The sequence below is a fragment of the Brassica napus genome, chromosome A4 (assembly GCF_020379485.1).
Source record: "Brassica napus cultivar Da-Ae chromosome A4, Da-Ae, whole genome shotgun sequence".
Classification (NCBI taxonomy): domain Eukaryota; kingdom Viridiplantae; phylum Streptophyta; class Magnoliopsida; order Brassicales; family Brassicaceae; genus Brassica; species Brassica napus.
The window spans coordinates 6,246,744-6,267,986 of record NC_063437.1 but is presented as its reverse complement, the minus strand read 5'-3'; the positions used below and the strand labels follow the sequence as shown (position 1 = coordinate 6,267,986).

At 27.0% G+C, this 21,243-nt stretch overlaps 1 protein-coding gene across 1 annotated transcript; it reads left to right on the top strand.

Annotated features, from left to right (window-relative positions):
* The first annotated feature begins 13,960 nt into the window (after window positions 1-13,960).
* On the top strand, window positions 13,961-21,098 carry LOC106448182 (F-box/kelch-repeat protein At5g49000). Its single transcript, XM_048777313.1, has one exon. It carries the CDS (start codon window positions 18,075-18,077, stop codon window positions 19,134-19,136), a length of 1,062 nt encoding a protein of 353 aa, XP_048633270.1. The 5' UTR covers window positions 13,961-18,074; the 3' UTR covers window positions 19,137-21,098.
* Window positions 21,099-21,243: the final 145 nt, after the last annotated feature.

Below are 21,243 nucleotides of genomic sequence, written 5' to 3'. Positions count from 1 at the left end.
TTATTAACATTTGCCTATTATGTTGTAACAAAAATTTAAACGGTTAATCATAAAAAAATTTAAAGTGAGATTTCTTAATACAAATTCAAAATTAAAATATTAAGATCTCAATAATTATTTACTGTATATTTTGAAATTAAAATATTTATAGATTTTATATAGTATATAATTTAATTTAAATGACATTAATATATATATATATATATATATATATATATATATTAATGAAAACTCATATTCATACAATTTATGATCATTTGTATTTTGTTTGAACAAAAAAAAGTTAAACCATTATTGATCACAAAATTTTCAATGTGGGACATTTACCATTTTTAGTAATCTATAGTTGTTTAAAAAAAATCAAAATATAACATATAATAAAAATTTTAATATTTTTTATTATATGCTTAATGTGATTGTTTAACTTTTTATAATAATATAAAATTAAATAAAAAAGAGAGAGGATACCATTTTTTATCAAATATGTATTATTCATAATCATTAATTATAATATATATGTTAATCATATTAGGTAATTACATAACTTTTATTTAAGTAAATAAATAATATTATTTTGTACAATACTAATTAAGTTGATAGTTACTTTAATAAAAAAATATAATATATATTTATATGAATCAACTTATTTTTCCGAGGCTTCTAGAAATCATCCTAATGATTACACATGGCTACGAAAACATGTGGTAATGTTCCAGAATCTCTATAATATTATTTGAGAAGTCAGTTTCCTATCGTTCTCATATTAACTCTCACGATGGTTGATTACACTGATACCCTTAATGAATTAAAAATATTAAATACTATTATTTTTTTATTTTATTAGTTTGCTTTTGAAAAATTTCCAAAAACATATACATATAATAAAAATGAAAGTTTTTATAAAGTTAAAAAAAACAAATTGAAAACGAAAATATATTTATCTATAATATGATTTTTTTTAAAAGGAAAGTTCACAAAATAGTAATATTACATTTAAAAAATATTTTTAAATAGCATAAAATATACTTTTGAAGTAATAAAATACTTCTGCTGACAAAAGAAAAAGAAGTCATAAAATACTTTATTTATATCTATATTTTCTTAGATGAAAAACATAAATTTGTATATAATGTGATTTCATTATAAAAATTTTACACAGATAATCTTGATATTAGAAAAAGAAATAACATTTCTTTCAAAACATAATTTTAAACAAGACAAAAAAAATTCAAACTAATAGAAGTATTTTTATATATCTATCTATTTTCTTAGAAGATTACACAAAATAATTGAGAAACATAAATTGATATATGTTTAATTGACTGAAAATAGTTTATAATTAGTATTATTGAAGTGTTTTATTTATTTTTCATATATTTTGTTGTCTATAATAGCTTCCAATTACATCAAAAACAATATCAACAAATTATATTTTACTTATATAATATTATTTTCAAATAAAATTACAATTTTGTTTCCTGCTTATTTTTAAGAGATATTGAAAACAAAAAATAATCAAATAGTTGCAAAATAAATTTATTATACTTTATCATTATTAAAGTTATTTGTTTTTTTAATATTAAATTTTCTTTTAAATTTTATGTTTGTGGAACTTAATATAACCATAATCAAAATACCAAAGCAAATCTGAATTCTCATTTTTAATTATATTTAAATAAATTTTAGTTTCCATTCAATAAATCAAAGGCATAAAGTTATTTAGAATTTATAGAATATTTTTATTATTATAAATATTAATATGTGTTCATGAGCTTCTAGAAATGTATCACCTACTTATGTATGTAACTTCCTATTGAGCATCACTTTATTTTATAATATATTTTTAAAAACATCAATATATAATTTGATAAATATTACGAAAATACATGTACGTTTAAACGATAAATAAAATTGATTTGATTTGACTTGATTATAATAAAAAATAAAAATATTTCATTTGAATTTGAAAGAATAACAGTAACTCAATATACTCACAACATGAGTGATTCGACTAATCTAACTTATATCTAAAATCATTGATTTAACTACGATAAGAATATAAAATTTTATAAGAATAGTAAATATAAATCATAGAACAACTCAAAACATAGTAAAATGAAAATAAAATATTAAACAATTGTTACAATTTAGTTCTTTTCTAAAATTTATATATATGCATGAGACTTCAGAATATTATCGTTATATTAATTTATGTAAATTGGAATCAGAGACTTTAGTTTATTTTTTTATTTTTATTCTAAGCACAAAATATCTAAAGTTATGAATAATCTTCATAAAATATATTTACATATTTAAGACAACAACCACCTAATTGCAAATAAGAAATTAATCAAAATTTTAATATATTAAATAAAAAATATTATAGTTGTATTCAGAGATGCAATCCAAATTACGCAAATGATAACTAAATTGACTGTAAAAACAACAAAACCGATTAAATATAACATATATAAAATCATATGTATTATTAAAGTAATATAATATTATAAATATAAATGATGCATACAAATTATAAATTAATTTAAAATTAAAATTAAATAACAATCAATTATTATAGTATATTTACTTCAAAAACATTTATATCCGTGCATGAACACGGAAAAATCACCTAGTTTATAATTATATATATGAGATGAGTCATTGCTGAGGTGTCACATCCGCATGGTTTCTTTACATTTAAAAAGTCTATAGTTACTGGAGTATTTACAAATAATGTCATTGTAGACTTAACATACGACCACCATATATAATAAAGTTTTCAAGCATTTTTTACCGGTTAAATTTACGATGTCATTTACCAAACGGTACACTGATAATTTAAATGCTACGGTACACTGATAATTTAAATGCTCTGTCTTCCAATTTCATCACTTCAAACCGAAATCCGAGTGGTTGAACCGTTCATATATGATTTACACCTACCAGAAAAGCATAGGCATGTTCACTATAAAACTCAGAGTTCAGTATGTATTACAAAAATGCATGAACTATTTCAAATTCACGAAAGGATTATTCAAAATGGTTAAGTCTTCTAACATCATTATGAACAAAGATCCTAATATGACAGTTTGTTCACGCCAACTAACTCACAAGAATTCAACCCCTATGCTATATACTCGGCAGACTTTACGACATAATTTGATCCCAAGATTACAGAGGCTGATCCCCCAACTAACTCACATCATCATATATATGTTTTATGATTTTGGGTTATACAACATAGGTTGAATTCGGTGTAGTTTTCTTTTGTTATTGAATTAGGCCTGGGTGTTCGGGTCTTCGGGTCGGATTCGGGCCGGTTCCTTTCGCGTCCAGGTTTTTCGGGTCCTAAATATTTAGACCCAATAGGTACTTAGAAATTTTCAGTTCGGGTCAATTCTTCTCGGGTCCGGATCGGTTCGGGTTCGGATCTATAATTAAAATAAAATACCCATAATTTTCCGGGTCCATATTGGGTCCGGTTATTTAGGATGTGAAAAGGACATGACATATACAATTTCATCAAATTTAGTTGATAATTGTCATATATATCTAAAATTTTACAAAATAATTTAAATGAAACTATTAATAACTAAAATAAATATTTTTAAACTCTAAATTTTACATTTTAAAACTTCATAGTACTTAAAAAATGTTACAAAATAAAAAAAAAAAATTTTGTTAACAAAATATATTTCAACTAAATTATAAAATAATATATATAAAATAGAACACAAAAACATCATAGTTTTAGATATACATGTTTTTAAGTCGGGTACAAATCGGTTCTTATCTGGTCGGGTCTATTCGGGTCGGGTTTTTTTGGGTCCGGATCTATTCGGATCGGTTCCTTTCGGTTCTGGTTCTTTTGGGTAAAAAAAATTTAGACCCAAAATGTACTTGTAAATTTTCGACCTGGTTCCGGATCGGATATTTTCGGGTCGGTTCCGGTTCGGGTTTTTGGGTCCAGGTTAAAATGCCCAAGCCTATTTTGAATAATCTATCTAAAATAGGAATATAAGTTATATAACCCACTTTTGGTTGCTGCTCACAGTCCATATAAACATGGAAAATAATCCAAAGTAAGGTTCATAAACTTATATATTGAATAGACTCAACACAGATGAAAGAATTCTGTCCCAAATTCAAACTCACGAGAGGCTATACAGATCAAACACATGTTCTAGATCAGTATGAACCTCTGTATGTATTAAATTTTATCTTTTTTTTTTATGTTAAATTGAGGTCGTTTTAGTTACACAACTTAAGGGATATGATATCGGTTTGGTTAAGTTCGTTTTTGGTTAGACAATATAATTTTATTTCTGCTTGGTTAACATAGTTTTGACAGTATATTTTATAATTGTAGAATAGAGTAAACTGAATAAATAAATTTCATATTTTTTTGCGTGTTCCTAAAGGTGAAGTATTTACTTGCGAAGAGCAATTTATAAAGTTTGATATCAAAAGAACTAGGGATAAACCCGGGCTACGCCCGGGATTCTTTTTTTTTCTAATTTAAGTTGTTAAATTATTTATATTTAGGTTATGCTATATATTTATATAAATTTTAAGATGCATGTCATAATTAAAATTTATTTTTAAATTTTAACAAGTTAAATTAACATATTTTTTACTATTTAAATATATTTTTTGTAATTTTGTTGGCTATTTAGTTATCATATTTAGCAAAACTATCTGTTGAGTGTTGAAATAAATGTTTTAGATATTTAATTAACCTGCAGAATATTTTTAGATCGGCCACATGCTCAACAATCGATCGATCCGTAAAAAGATGGTCGATCTCCTTGGCCAGTTAAGTACAATTTTAGCAAAAATATCTTTGATTTTCAAATATTAAGTATATAACTATTCTTTTGAATATTTTTTTTTGAATTGTATTTTTTGATTAAATTATTTTATTATAATGTTTATTTAAATATTTTTTGGTGATGTTTGAATTTGTGTTGTTCGTATACTTACCTAGATGATATTGATGTTTAACAATTTATTGTTTTCTGGAAATAGAAAATAATGATATATCAAAACGTATCTAATACTTGTTAAATGATAGTATAATGTAAATTACATCTATTATTTGAAAATAACCATTTGTTGTTTTTATTTTTTTTTAAATCAGAAATTTTTTTATTTAAAAACATTATTCATAAATAATATAATAGTTTAAGTTTGGAAGATTAATCTATATATATAAATTATGTATATTTTTAAAAAAATAATGTAAAATATTATATATTGAGTAACTAAATAAAAGCTGAATTTCTTATCTTGAAAATCATATATTTATATTTTTGTCTTCATGTTATACTCACCAATCCATCATTGATATTTATAACTCAATATGTTTAAAAAAAAACTTAGTTTTAAGTAATAAACGGATTTAATAAATTAAATTCATCACCTATAATGTTCTGTAAACTATCTTTGAAAACTCTATAAAATTATATTTTAAGCATAATATTACTATTATTTAATTTAAGCTATTTTAAGCATAATATATACTAAACCAACTTAAATTATATTTACAATATGACCATCCTAACCCGGTTAATAAACCAAAAACAATACTAAACCAACATAAACCAATACCTGATTCGGCGAGGAAGGAAGTGTTTCGGGATAACCGCTTGAATGGTTATTAACTGAAATGGTTTGATCATGAAAGAGTTAGTATGAATATTAACAATAAAATTTAAATTTGTAAGAATACCTTTGAGTCTATGAAAAGCAATTCAATTCCCATGTATAAGTTTGACTTTTAGAAGTTGCAGGTTTTCCAACAATGAATCCACCTAACAAAAAGTTCATTGTTATAAAAAATCTCCTTCAAGGTCATTAAAGGTTTTTGGGACGGCAAGAGTTGATGGTGGAACCATTTTTTTGCTCGAGTGCTTTGAAGTTTTCCTTGATAGTGTGAGGTTGATGTTGATGGAATAATGGGTTTTATAAGTACTTTCTTGGTGTAAAACTATACATTTTTATTTCTTTTTGTTTAATGTGGTATTTCTATTTTTATATAATTTACTACCATTTTAAGATAGATGTACATTTTAAGATAGATGTTTAAATCTTAATGTACTTTTTCCATTTTTTAAAATGTTTATATATTTCCATTTCTTATATTTTTTACTTACGTAATATCTATATTTTATATTTTAAAATAGATATTTTAATCTTAATGTACTTTTTCCACTTTTTAAAATTATGTATTTACTTATATTATATATTTTACATTTTAAGATAGATGTTTAATGCTTAATGAACTTTTTCCATTTTTTAAAAAAAATTGTGTATTTACTTATTAGTATATATATATAATTCATATATTATATATAATATATTTACATTATTTACTTATTATTTATTTTCATGTATATGTATTTCCATTTCTTGTACTTTTTATTTACTTAATATCTCTATTTTACATTTTAAATCTTAATGTACGTTTTCCATTTTTTTTTAAATTGTATATTTCCATTTTTTTAACATTCTATTTACGTAATATCTATATTTTAAATTTTAAGATATATTTTTAAATCTTAATGTAATTTTCTATTTTTAAATTGGGTATCCCCTATATATTAGAAGAGAAGCATTACAACATATTTTTGTAGCCACATGTCATCACCACAATCATTCTTAGGATCCTTAGGAAAATATGTTGGTTCATATAAATATATAATAAGTTTTTTATTAAACTAACCATAGATTAATCATAAATATTCTTCATTGTTTTCTTAAATAAAAATCACGGAATTACCTAATGAAGGTTTAAGTATATATGACAATTAATGATTTTGAGTAATAAAGATTTGATAAAAATTAGTCTATTATCTATCATTTTTCAAAATTTTAACTTATTAAAATAAATTAACCAAACCACATTAACTATATAATAAAAATTTAGATTTTTTTGTATATATCATATTTTGAATTTTTAAAAACAAATATAAATGACTAAAGTTGTTAAAAATCTCACATTGGAATTTTTGTGATCCATGGTTTAAAATTTATGTTATAACAAGATAAAAATGATTACGAAATTACATAAGTATGAAATCTCATTTAATAAATATTATATATATGTATATTAATATTATTTTTTAAATAAATTATATACCATATAAAATACATAAGTATTTTAGTTTAGAATTTTCTTTGAATTTTTTTGATAAATATTTTGAACAATTATTGACAACTTAATGTTTAGAATTTAAACTTTGCATTGAAGGTTTTTAAAATTATTAATTACTAAAACTATTAAACATCCCAAAATTTTTTTATTGTTATCATTGATTTAAAAAAAATTGTTATAAAGAAATACAAATGATCAAAAATAATATGAGTATAAAATATTTTTTAACAGATGTCAATAGGGGAAATTACATGTTTACCACTTTCATGGTACCACTTTTCATTTTTACCACCACTATGGAGACATTTTCAAAAATACATTTTTCATTAAGTGGCAAAACACTCTTATGCCGTTGTTTTATATATATAGTAAATCATTATTTAAATAAAAAAAATAAAAAAATAAAAAAAAAATAAAAAAAAAAGTAAAAAAATAAATATAAAAATAAAAAAATAAAAAAATAAAAAATAAATAAAATAAAATAAATAAAAAAAAATTATAATTTTTCAAATTCAAACTTTTATATAAATTTTTCTTTTTTGAAATTTTTTTTTTCAAATTTCTTTTTGAAAAACGAAAATTATGTTTGAAACTATTTTTAAAATTTTTTATATATTTTTAAGTATTTATTTATATATTTATTAGAATCCTAAATTTCACATTCCAAAACCCCTACCCCACCCTTCAACTCTAAACCCTAAGTCTAGATTAGTTAACCCTAAGGGTATAATTATCTTTTACCCTTCATTAAAAATGAAGATAAAAGTGTAGTGTAAACATGAAAAGTGGTACTATGAATGTGCTATTTGTGATAATTTTCCATGATAATATCATTTAAACTTAATTTTATACCATAGAAAACAGTGTTTGTGTGGATTAATAAAATTTATTTAAGTATTTGTACCAATTTAATTATATACGTAATAGTTACTATATTTTTAATTAATCAAAATATATTTATTATTTCATAATATGTAAAAATATATAATACTTAAAAATAATTTATATATAATATTAATTGTGCGCATGGCGCGGGTCTTAACCTAGTTTGCTTATATTATATATTTACTTAGTATTTATTTTTCTTTATATTGTGTATTTCTATTTCTTATACTTTCTATTTACTAATAATTTTATATTTTAAGATAGATTTACATTTTAAGATAGATGTTTAAATACTAATGTACTTTTTCCATTTTTTTTAAATTGTGTATTTCCTTTTCTTATACTTTCTATTTGCGTAATATCTATATTTTACATTTTAATATAGATGTTTATATCTTAATATACTTTTTCCGTTGTTTTTAAGTTGTGTATTTCTTTTTCTTATACTTTCTATTTACTCAATATCTATATTTTACATTTTAAGATAGATGTTTAATATTTAATGTACTCTTTCCATTTTTTAAAAATTGTGCATTTACTTATTATTGTATATATAATTCGTATATTTATATATTTATAATATTTATTTATTATTTATTTTTCTATATATTGAGTATTTCTCTTTTTTATACTTTATATTTAGTTAATATCTATATTTTATATTTTAAGATAGATGTTTAAATCTTAATGTATTTTTCTAATTTTAATGTAAAACAGCAATGTTTAATAGAAGAACTTGGACAAATAGTCAAATAGTTATATTTATGTTTTTTTCTTTTTTTTTTATAAAATTGTAATGTTACATTATGGAGATAAGCCGTTTTTTTAGTGAAAAATGGTAATATTACATATGTTTAATGTAGTTTTTCCATTTTTTTTATGTTGTATGTTTATATATTATTGTTATTTTTAAATGTAAAATGGTAATCTTACATATGTTTAATATAGTATTTCTATTTTTTTATGTTGTATGTTTACATATTATTTATTATTTTCGAAATTATATATAATGTTTTTTTTTTACAAAATATTAATTTTACATTATGGAGATAAACCGTCTTTTTTTAGTAAAAAATGGTAAACTTACATATGTTTAATGTAGTTTTTCCATTTTTTTTGTTCTATGTTTACATATTATTTTTTAAAAATAAAAATGTAAAATGGTAATCTTACATATGTTTAATGTAGTATTTCCATTTTTTATGTTGTATGTTTACATATATTTATTACTTTCGAAATTATATATATTGTTTTTTTTTATAAAACGGTAATGTTACATTATGAAGAGCCGTCTTCTTTTAAGTGAAAAATGATAATCTTACATATGTTTAATGTAGTTTTTCCATTTTTTATGATGTATGTTTACATATTATTTATAATTTTCGAAAATTAGTAATATTAAAATATAAAACTATATTTTATGTCACGTGTCATCTTTCGGGAGAAGTTTTTTTTGTTGATGTAGATGCTTCATGGATCCTCAAAAGGTCTCTTTTATTAGTATAATTAAGTTGGAAAGAACTACTTGGAAGCATACCAAAAAAAAGAAGAACTAACTTGGAAAGAACAATTTTTTTTATTAATTCGTGTAGTTAGAAAAATATTGGAAAGAAGCAAATGCAAAATAACTCAAAAATTTTAACGTGTCGAATATTTTTGGAAAGAAGCAAAAATCTATCTAAATATTTTTTCCTAAATCCCCTATATATTAATCGTGGAGCATTACAACATGTTTTCGTAACCACGTGTCATCACGAGAATGATTTTTAAAATTGTTAGAAAAATAAGTTGGTCAATATAAACATATACTCTCCTATGCTTTTTATTAAACTAACTATCAAATTAATTAGTAGTGTACAAAAGAATATTTTTTTTCCTTAAATAAAAGCTATGGAATTACCTAATATGGTTAACATATATATGAAAATTAATAATTATGAATAATACATATTTGATAACAATTTTTCTAACCTCTCTCTCTCTCTTTTTTTTAATTTTATAATATTAATGTTATCTTTGAATTTTTAAAAACGACTATAAATTATGTTTTGAATTTTTTAAAATGACTATAAATTATTAAAAAGCGAAAGTCCCACATTGAAAATTTTGTGATATAGTCTAACTTTTTTTGTTCAAGCAAGATACAAATGATCATATATCGTAAGGGTGGGCGTTCGGGTACACGTTCGGTTTCGTATCGGGTATTTCAATATAAAGGTATATAACCCATTCGAGTATTTCTACACTTCGAGTCGGGTTCGGGTATTTTATGTTCGGGTTCAGATATTTAAATTTTGAAGAAAAATAAATTAATTATTCATTGTTTAAGTTGTTTCTTGTATTTAAAAAATATTTTAACTTAATTGGTTTCTAATTTCTAAAAGATTAAACTATTCATAGGTCTGGAGATAAAAATTTAAAAATATAAAGACACTAGTTTAGTTGTTGTTTTGAAATTTTCGATGTTGCCTATTTGGTTTTGGTGATTTGTGTCAGCCGCGAAACTTAATTTCTTTTTGTGCATATGAAGTCTTAAAAATAATAATGAGATGTAATATGTTAACTTTTCAACAACGATGATATATTTAAGAGACCAACATTTGTATTCGTCATTTATAATCGATAGATATTGTAGTGTTGCAAAATGTTAAAACCATTTAATAAACAAACATTATTATAAAAACTCACCCCGCGCATGCGCGCGGGTTATCATCTAGTATGTAGTATAATACAAAATCACTATTGCGACTCTCTATAGTTATAAATGAGTAAAGTGTGACTTTTACATCGCAAATAAGAGATTGATTGCATACTTAGAGATCGCATCCACATAGCGTATCAACCACACAATATACTATAAATTTATAGATTAAGCTAGGTAAAATATATGAAAGCAGTACATAAAGCAGTAAATTGGGTTATAAATAAGATGGGAAAAAACCAGAAAAATGGAATTCAAACATATTATCATAACTCAAATCTAAAGATACTAGGCATTTATTTAGATCAGTCCTAGAACTCGAACTCAATAGTAAGTAATCCAGCTCTCGCATGTAATTACTATCAGATGTTTAAACTATCAAAGGCCAACTCTCGTTGTGGAATTAATTATTCAAGGCACGCATTAATGTTCAAATTCGATATGTTCACTATGTTTCATAGGCCAACTCTTGTTGTGTCTTTCAACTTAGCTTAGCACGATTAGATTAAGATATCTAACCCATTATCGCGGTTGTTGATTATCATATGATCAGGTTTCTAGTTAATTACTTTAGAAACAATAAGTTACAACAATCCTGTGAAGGATGCAAGATGATTAGCATAGCAGTTCTATATTTACAAATTCATCAAAACCTTAGGAAACCCTAAATCTAACAAGTAAACTACTCATACACATTCAAGTAAGACATAAAGATAAACTGAATGAATTGCGTAAAATAAATAGAGAAAGTTGATTTCTCTATAAGACACATTTTTCTCTTTTTTGACATTATAAGGCACATTGTGCTTGTGGCACACTTTCACAGTTTCCCAGACAGCTTTTGTACAGAAATACCCTTTGTCCAACCACATGTAACAAGATAGTGTAATTGATTTTATTTTGTTTAGTTAGACAATGGAAAGTCAGTTTGTAATCTAGTGAAGAAAAAAAGTACGTATAGGATAAAGTGACAAATTGCAACCGTTAGATGACGGACACACAAAATAATCTGAGGGTCAAGACTTGTTGTAGTATTTTTTTTACCTCCATCATATTTAACTCATTATTATTTCATTTCCCAATATGTAAATAAATATATAATAACTGTATAAATGTCTAATTTTTTTTTCCTTTTTAATTTGATATCTATATATATATAGTTTTAATATTTTATTATATTTTTCGAATTTTAGTTTACTAGTTAGTGGTTTCATGTGTACATAAAAAATGTGGATGCGAATTTTGTTGACTTATGGAATGTTTGATAAGAAAGTTGTGTATAAATTCATATTAGAGATTATCTTTATTTGTTTTAGTCACTTTTTTCTTTAGGTAGAAAATAGTTTTGACTAACTCGTTTTTTGTTGTTATTATTATCAATTATGCATCTATTTCTTTATGTGATTACTTTCAAATATTAAAATATATAAATAAATAATTTTAATATAATAAACTATAATTTTTTTTTATCTTATACATTTTGAGATCTATTTTAGTAGATTTTAACAATTTAAATATGAGAAAACACATGAACACAAAAAAAAAATTGTATATTAAATGTTTGTGGACGAATTAAATGTGGACATATATGTTGTGGACTGAGTAAAAATGTGGTCATGGACACAATATCAACAAAAAAAACATATATAACACAAAAACAAAGAATTGTAGATTAAACATTTGTGGACAAATGAAATGTGGACATATATATATGTTGTAGATATACTTTCCTAAATCTCATCAAGACCTCAACTTTACTAGGATCCTCCCAAGTACTATGCATCCTTTGGTTAAACCCAACATGAATCACCCTAAACTCTGACTTAGCAAAAATCAAACTCCATATATATGTAGAGTAAGCGTGGACACATGTGGACATATAAGCGAGTAGTACATGCTTATTACCCTCCATCAACACTTTTTTTTGGATCAAACCCAGATTTTATAAATAAAAGCTAACACTCCATATATTGAGGACTTGTTCACCTGAGCAGTCATATCAAAGTGAAGACTTTCTCTTATTGCCTCGTTGACATGACTCGGGGAAATCGTCGAGTGTTGATATCAACTCGGTAACGGAGACGTCGACGGCTCTGCTTCGCTGTAGTGGATTCAGCGCCGGTGGTCGACAAGTCTTGATTTGGGTCCGGTGTTTGCCGTCAAACTCGTTGACTAAGATCGAAGAAACTTGAACACTTCTTCAAGATTTTTGCATTCTTCTTCAGATCCGGCCATAGAAACTCGTTAGTAACACGGCGAGTCTTTAGCAAACTCCATCTTATTCTTCATGAGAAAATAAGCGAGATTTGAGAGTATTAGTAGAAGAAGGCAAGAGTAAACTGAGAAAGTGAAATCAATCAAGCTTTTGCGCCTCCGAGTTCTTCATGTTTTTCAGTTTCTGGGAGAGGATGAAAGAGAATCGCCTCAATTAGAGTTCAAGAAACAAGGAAAGTGATTTTGAATTTTAACTTTGAAATAGGAGAGATAATGAGTAAACAATTTTTATTTGTTTGTTTAATTGGACCGTTTGGTTTAGACTTTAGTTAGAAAAGAAAAGAAAAATGAGGCAAGTTGTAGTTTGGGGGTACAAGGGACAATAGACACAAAGAAAGTATGCTTCCAGCATGAAGTGTCTGAATGTGTTAAAAGAAAGTGGAAAAGTGTCCTAAGGTGTAAATTTTCAAAGAAATACTGGAATTCCAATCAAATCTCTGAAGGAGTCTTATGATCTTATCTCCATAAACCTCTCTAAGAATAAATAAAATCTTAGCCTAAACAGTGGGTGTAAATATAGAATAAATAAGTTAAAACACGTCCAGAGGTCTTTTTATAATTAGTAAAAACTTTTGGGTGAAAAGTGCAATTGGTGGAAACTTGAGCCGGCCTCGCGAAACACATCGGTGTCGATCAACACTCCTTCCAAATATCGACTTTGGCATCTGTATTTTTGCACAGCTACTGGTTTTGCTTCTCTTCAGTCTCCAAATTGCTCTATGATCTCCACAATACTCAAAAACGTACCTATACCTGAAAAGACCTCAAAACATACACTCGTTTCTTCAGCTCTATGTTGTTGTCTCTCTCCAGAAGCTTCCATGGAACCTTGTGATGTCTTTGATACATCTAAGAGATTTTGATCTCTTTGAAACCCACTTGGTTACAGATAACATGTATGTATCTGTCTGATTCAAGAAGTGTTCTTGATGATAAAGACATAACTTATGCATTTGGATCTGAAGAGGAGAAGCAAATTCCATCAAAACACATGTCTTTATTTTACTTTTTAAGAAGTTGAGATTTGTAATAAGGTTTAAGAGAGAAAATAGAAACCCGTTAACCCGTTTTTTGCTCAGATCTCAACGCCGGCCGTGTACTCAGTTCTTGACTCAGATCTATACAAAAAGTAGAAAACAAAGTGAATATTAAAGAAAGACAGATTGAGTAACGAAGAGATAGAGAGAAGATGGTAACTGAATAATTTTTGAAAATTTAATATTTGAAGAGGAAAATGACTGAATATAGTTGGTCCGAGGAACAATGAAAAGCTCCGCTAATTATTACAACTAGGGGTTGGCCCGTCCTACGGGCGGGTGAGTATACATTAAAACTATTTTATATTAAAATATGTATTAATTTTATAAAACATTTGACAATTTACTTTAAACTATTTTTTTTCTAAAATCATATATATTGTAAATTTTATTAAATTTTTCTGGTTTGAGTTGAAAAGACCATTCACATTTTTTTTTGTTAGATACAAAATTATTAAATAAAAACTAAGAAAAATGCATTGATTAATATTTTTCTATTTTATTTCCATTGCAATTTGATAAATTTAAGAAAATCTAAAGCAAGAATAACAAATATTTTTTTTTTCTAGTACCAGATTTTAATATTATTACAATAATTTATTTTTTCGCGATAATAATACATTCACTTCCAAGCTAAATCAATCGAAAATCAAATGTAATGTGATAAAATTATAAATATTTATATTTTTAAAGTAATATATAAAAAGTTTCGATAATTTCATAAATGATAATTAGAATATTTTATGTAACAAAAATTATGTTTTCAAATATATGTTTTCAGTTTATATTAGATATTCAAGTTATAATGAAGTTTTCCTTAATTTTTAGTGTTTTACTAATTATGTTTTGTAAATTGTTTTAGCGTTTTCTGAATTTTTTTTAAATTTTTTTTATTGAAATGTCACTCATGCTATTTAAAAATATTTTTATAAATAGTGTTATAAATTAATAAGATATTACATTTCTAATAGAATTTTACTTGAATTTCACACCCTATCATAACAAATAATTTACTTTGAATAAGCTAGAGTAAACCAAACATAATTTAATCAAATAACTTAATTGTAGTGTAATCATTAATAATATGGAAATTACGAGAAACCAAACAGCGCACAAATGTTTTCTGAAATTTGTTTGTCTTTTCAAAGACTAAAACCTAAAGAAGTAACTAAATCATTTAATCTTTTCAGTGGTGATGTATTGAATGTTTCTATGTAATTAAATATCTCATTCTCAGTTTCCACATAGTAACATAACATCATAAAGCATGTATACTTACATAATTAAATGGAACAAAACAATATGTTAGGTTTATATTCCAGACCAAAACAATTAAAGAATATATCACCAAAACTGCAAACAGTTATGTATATACTTTGAATCTACACAAATCATGATTTATTTTTTACTCTTGTACATTTACTTTGATTTTTTGTTATACTTTTTTTTCTTAAATTTGATTTAGATATTGCGAAAGACGAAATAATTGACTCAATGTAATAGAGTTAGTATCTTAATTAGATACACAATATAAAAGTTAGTGTTGTTACTGATATACTTTTTTATGTTTGCTTTTTTTTTTGAACATCATGTTTTCTTATTTTACGATCAAGTTATTATCCATGTATAAAACATATATTTTTATCATAATTTGGATTGAAGAATTTTAGAGTTACATAGCAAAGTTGTGTATGTCAAAAGCATCATGTCATCCTTTGCGTATCTCATCGAGACAACCACGAACCAAACCAACTTGACCATCACAACCTGCCACCTATCCTCATCATCATCATTGCCACTAACCACCTGCCACCTATTATCACCATCACCTGAGGTCAGAATGTCTCACAGACCTGTTGTCTCCATGCGAGATACATTTGAAGCACCTCTGCTGATGCAGACATTACAACTTTGAGCTGAATTCTATTTTTTTTTTTGGGGAAAATATGCTTTCGTTTTTGTTACATACACTGCAGCAAAGAACGAAGCTACCAACGAAAAAATCTTACTGCACTTTAAACAAATGGAGATATTAAAAACCACTTCAATCAGAGAAACAAAAACTACAAATTATTGTGCAGGAAGTTTTCTACATATCAATTAAGTGTAGACAAATCAAAACCTGGCTCGTCTCTGCTAGAATCTTGATGTTTCTTGATACAATTTGGATTGAAGAATTTGTAGAGCCAAGTTGTATCGAGACAACCAGGAACCCAACCAACTGAATCATCACCACCTGCCATCTATCATCATCATCATTGCCACTAACTTGAAAAATCTAATTCCCATACGCTAAAAGTTAAATATGCATATATATTACTCATCATAAACTGCATCCTTTCTCTGCACTCTCTTGCACATTCATCTCGTTTCGCTGCAAAACGCCAAACTGTACCGTACAATGGGTTTCACTTCTTAAGATCAAATACCTGTAATTGTATAACCACCTTGATCTCACAAAGCAAGTACAATTATCACAGAAACAAACAAAAAACAATCCAAGTAATAAAGTTTTTGTTTTTTCATGATAAGAAAAGTGTAAACGTTTTTTAATGTACTAAGAAACTTTCTTACACATGAATCAGAATCTATAAAGCCAAAAGATTGTGTAACTTTCACCGATAACAATCAGAGAAAGACAGAAGATTTAATCATGACAGAACACTAAGAATATCGTAGCTCTACAACCCACATCGAATCAACTTATACCATATACTTTACAACAAAGTGATTCCATCCACAATCTAAACTCAAATAAAGTGAAAAGTAGATTAAAATCCTCTTCATATAATTAAAGAAAGAACGACCCAGAACCGTGAATTAAGTTTTTTTTTAACCAACATCAACGTAAATGCAAAGTTGAAGTAAGGTGAGCTCAAAAGTTACGATCTTTAATATCTGATACAAAAATCAAAACAAAAGACACAGACCTGTTCTGCTCTCATCAACCATCGAAGCCTCTCTTTAAGAACATGTACAAACTAATCACTAATGACTGAGAAAAAGAAAATGCTGATTTTTACAGGAAGAAAATTACATATTTATAACTCCAGATTCACCGTCTGGAAGAAGGGAGATGATATATTGAATGAGAAATCGTGGAAAGAGTGGGGGAGATGATGTTAAATAGAATGTTAATGACAAAAATGAATGATGTCGAGTTTCGTAACTGTGCCAGTTTTCATAGCAGGTGAGAAGAATTTCAAGGGTTTGACGCAGACAGCGAAATATTTTTCATGAAACTCACGTTAGTGTGCTGATGTGTAACTTTGATTGGTTCTGAATATTTTTGATGATGTGTCATGTCTAGAAATCCTTCAAATTAGCTTCTTTTATATAGTAGGATTAGTAGCTGGGTCTTTAGTACAGAAGTATGTCAGTTTATGCGCATAACTACTAGTAGAGGCAATGAAGGCTTTTAAGATCATCTCCCATGTATTTTGTTATTTTTACCTCTAAAATAGAAAATTTCTATAATAGAGATAAAATTTATTTTAATGTGTTCTCCTATAATAGCAAAATTCAAAATATAGAGTAAAAAATAGAGATTGCTATTTCTTCCTCCATAAATAGAGGAAAAAATAGCAATCTCTATTTTAGAGGAAGATATAACAATTGAATTGGAACCATTTTGCCTCTAAATACTATTATAGAGACAAAAATAACAATGGATTGGAGATGTTCTAAAAGTTTCATACAGTAAATTAAAAGTAGTTGTCTATTTAATTAATTATCTTATGAATCGTAGCTATTCAGAAATTTTCTTTCGAAATAAGAAATATAAGAAAATAAATATCCGTTATATGGAATAATTATTTAATTTTTGTTCATTTTCCATTTATTGATGATTTTTATACTATTTAATTAAGATTAGAAAAATATTTTTCAATTAAGCCCACGATTGAGTTATGGTGCTATTTATGGAATCCTTTTCAGTTTTAAAAGTGAATAGTCAGATCAAAATCGCTAATCCCTAAAGATACATTCGTTGCAGGTCGAAAGCTCTTGTTTGTTGGCTTCAATGTCGTCCCATAAAAAGAAAAGGAATAAGAAGTTGCTTAATTCATCGCCGTTGTTCCCGCTATCGACCGCAAACTTGTCACTTCCCCATGATTTGCTATTGAACTGCATCGGACGCCTCTCGAGATTGTACTACCCGACTCTCTCCCTCGTTTGCAAAAGCTACCGATCTCTCATTGCTTCGCCGGATCTTTACACGACCCGTTCCCTTTTAAACCGCACAGAGAGCTGTCTCTATGTTTGCTTACAGCGCTCTCCTGACTCTAACCCTAGATGGTTTACTCTCAGCCGGAGACCGAACCGAACCCTAGCTAGGAATAAGAAGCTTAGTGACTATCTTTTGGTTCCAGTCACATCTCCCCATGTTACTTCTCTTCGGTCGAGTTCAGTCGCTGTTGGTTCTGATATCTACGAAATAGGCGGACTCATCAATGGCGTGCCTTCCTCTAGTGTCTCGGTTCTGGACTGCCGGTCTAACTCGTGGCGCCAGGCTCCAAACATGCAGGTGGGTAGGTCGTTTCCATCAGCTAATGTCATTGATGGAAAGATACTTGTTAAAGGAGGTCTGGAGCTTAAAGACGTGAATTCATCCAAGTGGGTAGAGGTTTTCGATCCAAATACTCAAAACTGGACGACTGTGTCATTTACGTGTGGATCTAAAGAATGGCAATCAGAGGATGATAATGGAACGACACGGCGTTCATCTTCTTTTTGCCTGATTGATGACGTGTCTTACTGTTTTGACAACAGAAAGTTAAAATGGTTTGACGAGAAGGTTGGAGATTGGAGATTCGTAACGGGTTTGGAAAGTGTGCCTAAGTGTCTTTTGGGTTTTAACACTTCTTGTCAAGTTCACTTGGCGGATTATGGTGGAAAGATGGTGGTTTTATGGGACAGGCATGATCGTTCTAGCAATTGTCAGGGAAGGACTATTTGGTGTGCGGTGATTGCCCTGGAAAGGTGTAGTAGTGAAGAGATTTCCGGGACCGTCGAGTGGTCTGAAGCGGTGCTTAAAGTCCCCAACTCTTTTGCATTCGTGCATGTTCTTGCTGCTATAGTTTGATGGAAACACAATTGAGACATGTGTTTAATCAATCAGTACAATTCTGGTTTCAGTCTTATGGTGACTCTTCTCTGTGTCTTTAGCTGCTTTTTTTTACCCTTGTAAACCTTTACTAGGCTTCCAATATTTTTTAGATTCTTAATGGTTAACTTATGGTATTGCCGTTACTGCTACAAGCCTACAATGCATTTGAAACATTATCAGCGCCGCCCTTGCCTGTCACAAGCCCTACTCAAAACTAAAAGTGTGCTTTGGTCAGCTATGTGAGTTTAAGAATGTTACCGTTCTATGTTGTCTAACGTTTACTGTTCTGGATACCTGTAGCATTTAAAAAAAAAATACTTCAAGTAAAGTATTATGAGTGATTTTCTCTTTAAGACACGTTTTGGAGTTTTTTAACAGCCGAAGACACTTCTTGCAGGCACATTCACGGTAGTCAGAAGTTAGTTTGCTTTATGTGTTGAGGAATTATTACGGTAGGTTTATAGGAAAAAAAGGCTTTTTTGAGTTGTTAGATGTGGTTAGTAAAAGTAGATCGTTGGGCTAGGATTATTTGAATCTTTTAATATTACTATTATCAATTCTCCCCCTATTTATTTATGTGATTATTTTCAAATATTAAAGTATCTAAATAAATAATTTTGATATAATAAGCTATAACTTTTTATCTTCTACATTTTAAGTTTCATATATATATATATTTTATATATTTTAACAATTATATAAGAATGTAAAGATATTGAAACGAGTATTTTTCATTTCAAGACCCTTTATGAGTTTTTATCACAGTTTGAGACACTTGTCACTACTAAGGTATTTTATTGTTGTTGTTTTACAACATTATCCCTCTAATTGAAACAAACTGTGTTTTTTTATTTTGTTCAGTTAATTCTTTTATTTTTTAAAGTATTTAAATTTTAAAACCAAAGCAATGCCAAACACTTTGTAATTTAATTTGACCCATAAATTTTGTTTTTGACCAAAAGTTTCTAAGTTTTTCGACCAAAATCCGGCTGGGCTAGCCGGTTTAAGCAATGGTAAAATCAGGAAGTGCTTAATACCCTGTTCAAACACCGGGTGTGTCGTGACCAGAAAATCAGGGGATAGGGTAAATGTTTGGCAGAGAAGAGCCATGGAGTTTTGATTGTAACTGGTTAAAACTCAGGAATTATGAAAAATTTTGTTTTTTCTTATGTGTTGGCTTTAATCGAAATGTATGCAATATGTGTAAGGTTTGGAGGTAGAACACCAAAAAAAAAAAAAATTGCATGAAAAAAATCTATGGAGGCTCTGAGATAGTTGCAGAAATCATGGGAAGCCCTAATATGAAGATGATGACATAATTACAAAATTGCCACTCTCCAAAGAAATTAAGCTATAATGAGCAAAACCGCAGATCGAACCTAGGGCGAGAGAGTCAGAAGAAAAGCCTTTTTACCACTAGTCTACGCAAACATTTCATTTTTATTTTTTAAAATTATATATGGTTTCTTATATAATGTCAGAATGTGTACAAGGAGTATAAAGTTTACTGGTTATAAGTAAATAAACTTGATACTATAACGATTTTGTGTTGCTTACATTGATATTGTTATATGTTTGTACATGTGTACAAGCTTTAATGTGTACAATGTTTTGTCGATGTACACATGTACAAAGTATATAATTTTGGGTGTGCACATATTTTTTTTGTTGCAAAGACTTCCTATTTTATGAATAGACCAATCTAAAAGAAATAATCAACCAAAATGAACATCGAGTTGAGGATGTGGGACTCATTTATGATTAATGAAAAACTAGTGATTAGTTTGTTCCATGTAAGAACATAAAACCTGGGACTTCTTCAAAGAGGCGAGATCAGAATCTTTTTACTAGTTGAAAAATCACAATTTTGATTCAAACAAGGGAGACTCATAATGACATGAAGAAAGACACCAAGTTTTCAAAAAAAAAAATTGAAATGTACATACAACCATATCAGTGTACACGAAGTTTTTGTTGGTGTCCACATGTACGCTGTAAACTATGTACAATAACCCAAATTCACTACTCACTTGAAACAAACGAGACTCATAATGACATGAAAAAAACAACACCAAGTTTTCAA

Excerpts from the sequence above, each read along its gene's own strand:
- LOC106448182 (XM_048777313.1), top strand. The coding sequence starts at position 18,075 with ATGTCGTCCCATAAAAAGAAAAGGAATAAGAAGTTGCTTAATTCATCG.